The sequence below is a fragment of the Pecten maximus genome, unplaced genomic scaffold (genome assembly GCF_902652985.1).
Source record: "Pecten maximus unplaced genomic scaffold, xPecMax1.1, whole genome shotgun sequence".
Taxonomy (NCBI): Eukaryota; Metazoa; Mollusca; class Bivalvia; order Pectinida; family Pectinidae; genus Pecten; species Pecten maximus.
Window position 1 is genome coordinate 1 of NW_022980861.1, and position 12,923 is coordinate 12,923.

Sequence of the window (12,923 nt, forward strand, 5' to 3'; positions counted from 1 at the left end):
CAGTTGGCAGGTCCAGCAGTGACATAAAAATCACAATCCCCAAGAAGGTCTTGATCTCGGTGGGCGAAGTTGCCTGCCACGAGCTGTCTGCCTTTTCCCGGATCCGCTTAGCAGCATAGGTGTTGGTCTGCTGGGCTAGCTTGTCGTACAAGGATTCAGGGAAAATCAGGTGAAAGAAATCCAGCTCTTTCTTCTCAGCATCCAGTGCGGTAGTAGGGCCAGCTATATCCTCGAAATCCTTCACACGTATAGGTTTCAGATCAGCTGTCCAGCGGCGATCGTTGTGGGCGTGTCCAGCATCTCCACCTCCGCGGTCTACGAGGCCCGCTAGCGGGATGATATCGGCGAGTGGAATGTCATCATCACTGTCAGAGTCCAGCTCAGACAATTCCAGATCGGATCCACCGATATTGTTGTCTAATTCTTGGGTCCCAGCCCCTTCGTCATCGTCTGATTCAGTATCAGCATTCAGTCAATGCACTCGCCGCCATGTTGTTTACATTGGTGATGACATTCCATAACATTTCCCGGGAAATTCGAACAAATTGGGTCACATGACGAAAATTGTGTACTTTTCGCCTATCAAAATCTTTGTTATGAACCGAGGGATTCATTTTTTTGTGTAAATTTATTGGATAATTCATCTGTCGTCTGCTACAGCCAGCTAATCATAAATTAGATAACATAACATCCCTTGTCGTGTGTATACGACAACGGGGATGAGACGTCACATTTTCCTGTCGTCTGTATACGACAACGGGGACCAGGAAGCACGTTTTTCTGTCGTCTGTATACGACAACGGTACGGAAAGAGTTAAATCGGCAAAAGTTCCGGCCTATCACAAGGAGACTTAACACGAACATACCGCAGCCTCCCAAAACACACATACGCACTCACCACACGCATGCATGTCGCTCGCACGGGGGGCCGTCCTTAAATGACCTTAGCTGTTAATAGGACGTTAAACAAAATAAACCAAACCAAACCAAACCCTTAGTACACATAACTGTGACTTAGGTCCCTTACAGTATTCCTAGTTAGTGTACTTACTGTTATGACGGTGTTTCTGGTGGAGTTGAGATGGGGTTTCTTGTCCCATTCGCCAGTCAAGCACTGGCTGACATCCACATACTGTCCCAAGCAAATCAAAGTTTTTTCAAATGCAAGATCAAATTTATCAAATTGTTCGTTGTTGCAGGTTGGTTGGGAGATACAACTCCATCAAACATTTGGAGGCTGTAGGCAGGCTACCAGCAAGGTCGGTGAAGTCGACAGATGGGGTTTTGACGAAGCCGAGTGATGGTTCATCATCTGCTCCAGTAACGAACTGTAGAATTGATTCCAGATTAATGCCTTCTCTTCTTCCAGCTGTACAGTTATCATCATTTTTAGATGTTTTTGTATATTAAGCTAAAAATATTAAAGAAAATCTTGATTTTAAATGGTGCACGTGTCTATACTCGCAACAAAAGGTGCAGATGGCCTTTTACTTGTAAAAAAGTAGTAATGAAAGAAAGAAGTAACGCAAAACGAATGTCAGCAAAAGCAATAGGTTCAGTCCCCGGTGAAAACTTAAATAACGTTTGTGTATCACGCGTGAATAACATGATTGTTTTGGGAATTGGCTGGAACTCTCACGCAACTGATTCCCAGTTGTGATCACTAATGTCCTCGAGGGCGAGTGTTATATGTCATTGCTGACTGCCTGTGAGAGGAAATAGTTTAACAACGAGGACAAGCGTGTTGAGTGCCCTGCAGGTAGGGCGTAAGAATTGTACCTGCTGCCCCCATTGTTCTTTAAAAATGGGAGTTGCTACTCCTGCTTAGCGCTCGGCATATTTGGAGTGGGACGACTGGTTCGCCCGTTGTCAGTATAATGTGACCGGGTGGGGTGTGCTGCTGGGTGTCTTCGGCAGTATGCTTCAGTGAGATAGCACTTTAAATCGGCAAAATTTCCGGCTTATCACAAGGAGACTTAACACGAACATACTGCAGCCTTCCAAAACACACATGCGCACTCAACACACGCATACATGTCGCAAGCACGGGAGGCCGTCCTTAAATGACCTTAGATGTCAATAGGACGTTAAACAAAAGAAACCATGCCCCCATTGCATGATTGTAAGAGGCGACTAAACTTGGGATCTTATCTTTTCTCTTCTTCCTGAACAACTTTCATCTTCCTAATGTCTCCCTTGACAATGCCTCACTTTTGGCCTTTAGTTGAGCGTTCGCCCCTGTGAGGAAGGCTTTGGGTTCTGCCCCCTGGCCGAGACATACCAGAGTCTTGAAAAATGGTAGTTGCTGCTCCTGCTTAGAACTCAGCAAATTAGAAGTGGGACGACTGGTTCGCCCGTTGTCAGTATAATGTGACCGGGTGGGGTGTGCTGCTGGGTGTCTTCGGCAGTATGCTTCAGTGAGGTAGCACTATAAATCGGCAAAAGTTCCGGCCTATCACAAGGAGACTTAACACGAACATACCGCAGCCTCCCAAAACACACATACGCACTCACCACAAACATGCATATCGCACGCACGGGAAGCCGTCCTTGAATGACCTTGGCTGTCAATAGGACGTTAATCATAATAAACCAAACAAAACCAAAGTCTGATGTCACAACGACCTCACAAGGGCTGAAACATCGGTGAAAAATTACTCTTATCTGCCAGCAGTGACGTCAAGGTATTCTGGTGATGTAGGACAAGCATTACTGACGTCAGAATAGGTTTTGGTGACGTAGTTGTGACCTCACAAGACTCCGGTATAATATCAAGGGATGACACATCGGTGAAAAATAACTCATATCTGCCAGCGGTGAAGCAGGACAAGCATTACTGACGTCAGAATAGGTCTTAAGGGCGGGGCCAAAAGGGGTCAATTTGGCTAAATTGATATCATCGACTTCTCCTCGGGAACTAAGCAATGGATATTGCTCATATTTGCCCGGTAGCATCCCCTTGGGTTAGGGATGTAAAATTGTACAAATGGTGGGGCGGGGCCAAACGTGGTCAATTTGGCTAAATTGATATGAACAACTTCTTCTCTGTAACAAAACAATGGATATTGCTCATATTTGCCTGGTAACATCCCCTTGGGGGTATGGATGTGAAATTGTACAAATGGTGGGGCTGACCCCCCAGGGGGCTGAGGGGCGGGGCCAAACGGTCAATTTGGCTAAATTGATATAAACAACTTCTTCTCTGAAACTAAGCAATAGATATCACGCATATTCGCCTGGTAGCATCTACTTGGGGAAGGGATTCAAAATTGTACAAATGTTGGGGCTGAGGGGCGGGGCCAAACAGGGTCAATTTGGCTAAATTGATATAAACAATTTCTCCCCTGAAACTAAGCAATGGATATTGCTCATATTCGCCTGGAAACATCCCCTTGGGGTATGGATTCACAATTGTACAAATAGTGGGGCTGAGGGGCGGGGCCAAACAGGGTCAATTTGGCTAAATTGTGTGGGGTGTGCTGCTGGGTGTCTCCGGCAGTATGCTTCAGTGAGGTAGCACTCTAAATCGGCAAAAGTTCCGGCCTATCACAAGGAGACTTAACACAAACATACCGCAGCCTCCCAAAACACATACGCACTCATCACACGCATACATGTCGCACGCACGGGAGGCCGTCCTTAAATGACCTTAGCTGTTAATAGGACGTTAAACAAAATAAACCAAACCAAACCTCTCTGAAACTGAGCAATGTATATCACTCATATTCGCCTGGTAGCACCCCCTTGGGGTAAGGATTCAAAATTGTACAAATGGTGGGTCATATAAAATGCTTATGATATATTGACATAGCAATACCAGTGGCAAATGTAGTTAAGCATCATTCTTGTTTCATATCTCGTGAAACCAGGTGAGCGATACAGGCCATCTGGGCCTCTTGTTGAGTTATAGCCCGGAAACAAAAGGAAACAGTAATTTGATATTGTTGACTAAGTTTCCATGGTGACAGAAAAAATACCGAAAATGGAAGAGTCGTCAAAAGGCAGGCTACGATCTACGCAGTAGAGAAGCTGTTTTGGAACCGGGAGACCGAGTTCTTGTTAAGGTACTGGCCTTTGAAGGACGTCATAAGCTGGCGGATCGTTGGGAACCTGACGTGTATATCGTGCAGAGTCAACCCAATAGAGACATTCCTGTCTACACCATACTTAGAGAGAATGGAGAGGGAAAAAGTAGAACTCTTCACCGGAATCATCTACTTCCAATCGGAACGATACCACTGGAAACAGATGAAATACCCATTGCACATCCACCTCGACCGGTACCTCGTGCTAGGAAGTCGAAGCTGGAATGTGGACCACATCATCAAGAGTCTGTGGCTGAGATTGTCGACTCGCCGTCCGTGACTGACAGCTCAGATGAGGAATTTGTGGGTATGAACGTTCCTAGCAACGTTCAACGGCCACCCACACAGGACAAAGCACAGCCGAGCGAGAATGTGACATTTGTACCTGGACCTCGGACTGGCTTTATTGATGTGGAGACATCGGAATCGGAACCGGAAGATGAACCTGCAACTGCAGTACAGGGGAATATTACTTTGCCTGATCCGGAGATTCCAATACCAAGACGGTCTACCAGGAACAAACGACAGCCTAATTGGATGACATCAGGCGAGTTTGTTTGTTCACAGCAACCTGTTGGAGCAGAACCAGAATGGAAGGTGAAAGCTATGTTCCTGATGGATATAACATCTTCAGTATCCTTCAGAAATATGACAGCTCCAGCTCAACAGGCACTGTTGAATATTTTAACTTGTTAAGTATGTGTACTTTTGCATAACTATATATTTCATTTGTAGATGTAGTTGTAGGTGCAATTGGGACCCTTTGGAAGATGAGGACATCTTTCATTTGAGCGGGGGAATACCTGATGAAATTGAGGAGTAGACAGATTTTTTTCTTTTTTTCCTCAGTTGCAGATTTTACATTGTATGATTTTTTTTTTTTGGTATGGATTTTCGTTGTATTAATTTTATGTTTTATTTACAGTCTGTCCTGAATATGCAGATGGGGACATCTTCCATCCATGGAGGGGAGAATGTAGTAGTGTCATTATTTGACAATATACTTTTAATATGTTTTTGTATTTTAAATATACGCGCCGTATGAAACGGAAGTCAGCTTTCCGCGAAGCATTCTACGGTACGCAATGCGGCAATAGTTTTAGCGCGCGCGGTAGAATAGCACGTGAGAATGCGAGCGAGCTAATGAGCGGATGTGATGTAACGTGTATGTAAACCTGTTTGTAGTGTACGTATTGTCTATTTATGGAATGCGAGTGTTGAATGTTGGGTAGTTTTACCTGGCGCACTGGTCACTTATGAACAGAGCGGTCAGAGGGACAACATCGTATATTGGTAATCATAGCCAGCATAGAGACGAAAAGATGTAGCGAACACTAGAGTCATTAAACGTAAGTACCTGTGTAAAAATATATAAGCGTAATGTAATATAGTATCTTTTATATAATATATTTGATTAAAGGTAGTATTTTTGTTAAAAGTAAAGTTGATATTCTGGAAATTAATTCAGATTTCGGGCGTGGTCGTATTACGCGAGTGATTTCAATGAAGCATGGTTTTAATGTGTGCATTATTTTATTCATATAGCTTATTAACTGAACGTTAAGACGAGTACAGAGGACTCGGCGGACATAGTCCGGGAAAACCCTCTTCATACTGAAGAGGTGGGTATTTTAATGTAATTAAGATAAATGAATGATAATTGTATAAATAATGTAAGAGCTGCTATTTCTATATAATGTATAGATTGATTAAAACAGTTTTAATGTATATATTCGCCAATTGTAATTAATGTAACTGACTACGGTCAGGGAGATACTTTGTCTCATTGTATAATTGCGTGAATTATCATTATGTATAAATATATGGTAATATGATGTATTTCATGTTACAGGGTTTATTTGTATAATAATAAATATTGGAAACAAGAACCCGGAGTTGTATTATTGAAGAAATAAGACGACTATTACATTGGCGCCCATGTAGGGACCCGGGAAAAATACTCAGCCTTGCTCCACAAGCATCGTTGTTACCCCTGGAAACTCGAGGACGAGTTCTTTCCTGGAGGGGGAGTATGTAACCCTGGTAAATACTAGCCGCAATATACCGCTCGGCTAGAGAGATCTTCTCTTTAGCTCGATCGGTTGAGCGTAAGACTAGTAAGCCAGAGGTCCCGGGTTCGATCCCTAGCGGAGGCAGTGATTTAAAATTTAATTAATCCTGCGCTCTGTTACAGATATAAACAACTTCTTCTCTGAAACTAAGCAATAGATATCACGCATATTCGCCTGGTAGCATCTACTTGGGGAAGGGATTCAAAATTGTACAAATGTTGGGGCTGAGGGGCGGGGCCAAACAGGGTCAATTTGGCTAAATTGATATAAACAATTTCTCCCCTGAAACTAAGCAATGGATATTGCTCATATTCGCCTGGAAACATCCCCTTGGGGTATGGATTCACAATTGTACAAATAGTGGGGCTGAGGGGCGGGGCCAAACAGGGTCAATTTGGCTAAATTGTGTGGGGTGTGCTGCTGGGTGTCTCCGGCAGTATGCTTCAGTGAGGTAGCACTCTAAATCGGCAAAAGTTCCGGCCTATCACAAGGAGACTTAACACAAACATACCGCAGCCTCCCAAAACACATACGCACTCATCACACGCATACATGTCGCACGCACGGGAGGCCGTCCTTAAATGACCTTAGCTGTTAATAGGACGTTAAACAAAATAAACCAAACCAAACCTCTCTGAAACTGAGCAATGTATATCACTCATATTCGCCTGGTAGCACCCCCTTGGGGTAAGGATTCAAAATTGTACAAATGGTGGGTCATATAAAATGCTTATGATATATTGACATAGCAATACCAGTGGCAAATGTAGTTAAGCATCATTCTTGTTTCATATCTCGTGAAACCAGGTGAGCGATACAGGCCATCTGGGCCTCTTGTTGAGTTATAGCCCGGAAACAAAAGGAAACAGTAATTTGATATTGTTGACTAAGTTTCCATGGTGACAGAAAAAATACCGAAAATGGAAGGTCCGCAATAGCAAAAGGCACAACTAGGGCACTGGTCTGATATATACAGAAAGTTTCAAGGAGCTGCGATGAACGGTTATGGAGTTATAGCCCGGAAATAAAAGGAAACAGTAATTTGGTATTTTTTATTAAGTTTCCATGTTGACAGAAAAAATACCGAAAATGGAAGGTCCTCAATAGCAAAAGGCACAACTAGGGCACTAGCCTGATATATACAGACATTTTCAAGGAGCTGCGTCAAATGGTTTTGGAGTTATAGCCTTGAAACAAAAGGAAATAGTAATTCGGTATTTTTGAATAAGTTTCCATGGTGACAGAAAAAATACCGAAATGGAAGGTCCTCAATAGCAAAAGGCACAACTAGGGCACTAGTCTGATATATACAGAACGTTTCAAGGAGCTGCGTTGAATGGTTATGGAGATAAAGCCCGGAAAAGAATCTCGGACGGACGGAGCCCAATTTAATATACCCCGCAAACGCGTTTCGCGGGGGATAAATATAAATTCTTTTCAGTTTAACACAACTTTAGATGATTCTAAAACCTACATGTACCGAGTCTCAAGAAAAATGTCGAAAATGATATCTATAAAATGATCTTTTGACATCTGATGCAACTTATTATATATCACCTTCAGTCAGTTATACAATATGTTAATATTACTCATCTCTTTTTTCTTTATTTTTATTATAAAAAAAATCACAAACAACTAATTATATTGTGGTCAACCATTACTCAGTTTGCATGTATAACATTTGTTATTCAAAGAACTATAATTGCCACTTTGAAACACATCAGTGGTTGAATACAATAGCAACGCATACTTCACTACTTGCCTGAGCTTCTTTTCCTTTGCAGGTGGTGGTTTTGGAGGTCTCTGCTTTTCCAGAGATAGTGTGGACCATGAAGCAAGTTCCCTTCGGAAGGAAACAGAGGTAGCATCCATAACAAAACTGTTTGGATTGTCCCCACAATCTGGACAGAAAAATCCTTCGTCAAAACTGATGTCAAGCAACTCAATGAAGGAGTACCATGCCTATTTAAAATTTGCATATATAAACTTCTGACCAAATAGCTTATCCCCATAATCCTCCATGTATTCCTTCAATACTTGATATTCTGTGTAGAGTGTTGATCTGTATACAAGAACAAACAAACTATCAGCTATAAATTGCAAGATGCTCAACTAGATATATTTGTTTTTATCTTATTAGTGAAACACGAACATTAAAGAATATTTCTTTTAAATTGAAAAAGATCCTCTTTAAGTTTAAATATGAAAATAGAGACCTACATCTTATTGACTTCAAGCAAGTTTAATTAAAGCAATTAAAATTTTGTTTTAATCTTAAATTGAAAGAAAATAAAGATGAAAGATATTATCAGAAATCATTTTATCATGAGCTTGTGACACACAATGTGCTTTATGTACAATGTAATAAGCACAGAAGGCCAATATTTATAGATTATCATTCAATTCAGTTGGATATAGTCATATTGTACGACACAGAAATATGTTATCATATTTTCAAATGAATTGTAATATATAATTCAGTGGAGATATAAACTGGCATTGACTTATAATATTGATGGATACGAGTAGAGCATGTATGTTAAATGTGGTATACTGCAAGATTTCTATTGCTTTTATGTGAAAATTTATATAACAAAACCTATTCTAACATTGAGCAACTGCATGGTGTAGGGTTCATATGATAATTATGATTATGTTTCGTTTTTAGAATATATATTAGTGGAAGTTTGTTTGATAAACAAACTTCCACAATGAAATGAAAATGAACAATATATCAAGTGCTGTGAATGTTAATGTGATATGTTTAAATGAATTTAGGTTCTAACTTGGTGTACACCATTGAATAATCTTTATTGGTCCTATTGAAGAACTTTTCACTACTTTCCTTATTTTCCCTTCTTCTTATTCATTTCAGAGATATATCAATAACAAAAGTCCTGCATTATCTTGTATATTTTGCAGTCGATTATCACATGTTAACCTTCTTCATAAAATTATATTAACTAACCTTCTATATCTGTTGTCCCAGAGACCATTACCAGGAGGACACTTTTCCTCAGAACTGATAATTCAGCTATGTCATGATCGCTGCACTTTGGACAATGTTGTTCATCTGATGATAACTTCCTGAAAATGTCCTTTACCAATCCTGTTCTTTGAAATACAGAAAGATGGTATATTTCTTGCAAAGGTACTGTGGAATGAAAATGAATTTTCTTTGATGAATAACAATATGGTCGATAACGATCTGATTTGTGTGGATGAATCTGTTGAGCCATGGTTTTCATTGAACAAAATCAGATGAGGACATGCTACATTACAAGAATTGCAAGTGACGCATTTTCTGTTGTTGTCATTCTGTTCAACTACACCTGGCCCCTGCTTGGAAAGGACATAGAAGTGATTTGTCCCAAGTGCAACAATATTCTAAAAGGAAACCCATACATAGATTAGATATATCCACTGCTATCCTACACTTGGAAATTCATGTGTATATATAATGTGCATTTAATAGTATGTTTGTTTTCTTTGTGACATTCTACATGTCCAAGATGCACACCCTAAACAAGTCGAAGTTTCAAGTGTATACGTATCATACATGTAGATTGTTTTGTGACATTCTACATTACAATTAACACTCAAGAAATATGTTATACTATTTAAAATAGTTTGTGGTCATTTTAACAGGGAACCAAAATCATGTACATATAGCATTATTTTTAGATTTAGTTTAAGAATCAATACAGAAAACAAAACCATATTTTGATGTTCAGTATTTTATAACTAAATGTTCACCTAAAGTTGATGTTTATGGTAGAAATAGTACTCTGAAAATATAATAAAAAAAGAGCATTTAGAATGTAAAACTATTCATAGGTGACAATTGTTCATCTGTTTGCAATTTGCATGATGCTCACTTTCCTTTCCAAGAAAGAAACTGAATTATCAGTCAATGCTTAAATGAATAACAAGTGAATCTTGTCATACCTGATCAGCACTACCCTCTTCATTTTCAGCCTCAATACTGTCCTCAACTGCACTGCCTGTACAAATTTATTATAAACATGATCATATATTCAATCACATCAATATATGCAGTATTTAAGGTAATCTGTTCATTTGGATGAAAACGTTGAAAAAAAAACCTACTGTACCATGATCAAACAATGATAATTAATCATATTTATATCTTTTTCTTAGCAAGAAAATTACAATGTTTCTCATGTTAATTCCTTTTATATATGTATTGTATTGCTGTTAAAAAAATTAAGGTTATAAATCAACTATCTCTGCCATTCAAAGATGTCAAATTTGGTTTTATCAAGGTGAAATAGCATCAAAGATGGCAGGTCAAAGCACTTTGACACACTCTTTTCTCACTGCACTCCACTGTCCCAAACATACCTATCTAGTTCATCCATGTTAAACAGTATAGGAAAGAGATATCCACAGAAATCATTTGGGATGGACAGAGTTAAAACCTATACTGGTGTTTTCATTAAAATTTCCACATTTTACTAAGTCATCAACATTAATTTTTATTTGTATAAATCAAGATAGTCAAGAGTATCATAAGTGAAAATTACCAGAAAAGTCAGGAATTATGCAATGTAAGTTGTCAAAGTCCTCTAACAGAATTTCCACTGCTCCTGTGTGTAAACATCCAGGATTCCGCAGAGTGAAGTCTGAAATGTATAATTGTCATGCATACATATTGATCAACAATTGACTTTCACATTGAATAAATCTTTGCATCACTGCATTTTATAAAAAAATCTTATTGTGTACATAGCTTTAAAACGTATTTGATATCATAATATTACCAATTATATTAATTATTAAATTAGATTTTTGTTGAAATTTATATTTTCTTCTAGGACAGAATAGTAACTTAATATCCATAGCATATGCTTTAACATAATAACACTACTGATACATTTAACATGGAACTAGCTGTTATCATATGTTATGGAATAACATAAACACACAATCTATAATGGGTTTAAAAACATATAAAGTAGAGTCTAGATTCACATAATTACGTTCACAATGAAATGAAAATGAACAATATATCAAGTGCTGTGAATGAGTGAGGTTCTCCTACCTCAATAAAGATTTAGTGGAAATCAAAATCAAAATAGTGACAAAGTACAGTACTTTAAAACACTTACTTTTCAAGTTTCATATAACAAGCATGTTGGGTATTGCTGAAGTAAGACATGTCCCATACAGTCCCAAACTAAATATACTAGACTAAAGTTACCCGGGTACATATACAGTGTACCCTCGACCTATCGCCACCCCAATCTACACCCACCCTCGCGTACCGCCACCTACACCCCTAGAACGGATTTCCCTTCTATATAATTCCCTCGTTAACTTCGCCAACCTTGCATACCGCCATTCGCCACGTTCATAACAATACAAACGTCCCGAATCCCTATATATTACCCCCGACGATATCGCCATCTTGGTTCGTTTTTTCTGCAATCGAGAAACTCTTTAAGTGTTCTATTTATGGAATTGGAGTACATTGTATTTCTTTTTTCACAGGCAACTTAGTTACACGCTTGAATGAGTTCCTTTCGCTCAGGTAGATATATGTATTGATGTTTATATGCATGTATGTGACATCTACACACAGGTATAGTTTGATTTGTAATAAAGTATGACAGATTTCTGCTCAATAAGTGTTCTTATTTATGGTATGAATGATTTGGCTTCGTCAGTCGAGATGGAAACTCCGAGACGAAAGCCTGTTCTTCTTGATCATGGTCATTAAGACCAGAATCGGACTTGATCCAATGCCGCGTAATTTCCAATTAAATTTGACAGATTGTAACAGATGGCATGAGACAAAAGCAAATTCTGCCCTGCAGTTAGGGCGTAAGAATTGTACCTGCTGTCCCCATTGCATGATCGTAAGAGGCGACTAAATTTGGGATCTCATCTTTTCTCTTCTTTCTGAACAACTTTCTTCTTCCTAATGTCTCCCTTGACAATGCCTCACTTTTGGCCTTTAGTTGAGCGTTCGCCCCTGTGAGGAAGGCTTTGGGCCCTGTCCCCTAGCCGAGACATACCAGAGTCTTTAAAAATGGTAGTTGCTGCTCCTTGCTTAGCGCTCAGCATATTAGGAGTGGGACGACTGGTTGGCCCGTTGTCAGTATAATGTGACCGGGTGGGGTGTGCTGCTGGGTGTCTTCGGCAGTATGCTTCAGTGAGGTAGCACTATAAATCGGCAAAAGTTAAGGCCTATCACAAGGAGACTTAACACGAACATACCGCAGCCTCCCAAAACACACATACGCACTCACCACACGCATGCATGTCGCACGCACTGGAGACGGTCCTTAAATGACCTCAGCTGTTAATAGGACGTTAAACAAAATAAACCAAACCAAACCAAAAGCTAATTAATGATTTTTTTCCAGAAATTACATATGTAAATGTGTAATAAAATAGTATAATGTCACTCAATTTCACAGGAGCCTACCAAAATCTCAACTGACCCATCAATTGTGAAATAATTTTCTCCCTTACATTTTACAGAAACTAATACATCCTAAAAACATCCTGCAATGAATTTCTTTTTTGCACCAAAATGTGTACCCATATTGTATTAAACCCGTGTGTTTCCAAATGTATAATTCCAACACCCTTAATAACAACACCTATTAAATGCATATTACTGAATTACTTTAAATGGAAATGTACCTTCAAAACTGACATCAACATTAACCGATAGGCAGTTCACTAGCTCTTTCCTAGCAATGGAGCCTATTGTACCTAAAATTCAATCGATACG

At 39.4% G+C, this 12,923-nt stretch overlaps 2 protein-coding genes across 2 annotated transcripts; one reads left to right on the plus strand and one right to left on the minus strand.

Annotated features, from left to right (window-relative positions):
• Positions 1 to 3: 3 nt before the first annotated feature.
• On the minus strand, positions 4 to 1,792 carry LOC117319772 (the record flags this gene model as incomplete). Its single annotated transcript, XM_033874521.1, has 3 exons — positions 1,780 to 1,792; positions 1,229 to 1,369; positions 4 to 450 (listed from the first exon to the last, which is right to left on the minus strand). Coding segments are annotated over exons 1-3 (601 nt in total), but the record flags the coding sequence as incomplete, so codon positions are not given.
• A 12-nt stretch (positions 1,793 to 1,804) lies between these two features.
• Positions 1,805 to 5,974, plus strand: LOC117319771. Its single transcript, XM_033874520.1, has 3 exons — positions 1,805 to 1,810; positions 3,969 to 5,434; positions 5,631 to 5,974. The coding sequence occupies exons 1-2, from the start codon at positions 1,805 to 1,807 to the stop codon at positions 4,779 to 4,781; spliced, it is 819 nt and encodes a 272-aa protein (XP_033730411.1). The 3' UTR covers positions 4,782 to 5,434; positions 5,631 to 5,974.
• The last annotated feature ends 6,949 nt before the right edge of the window (positions 5,975 to 12,923 follow it).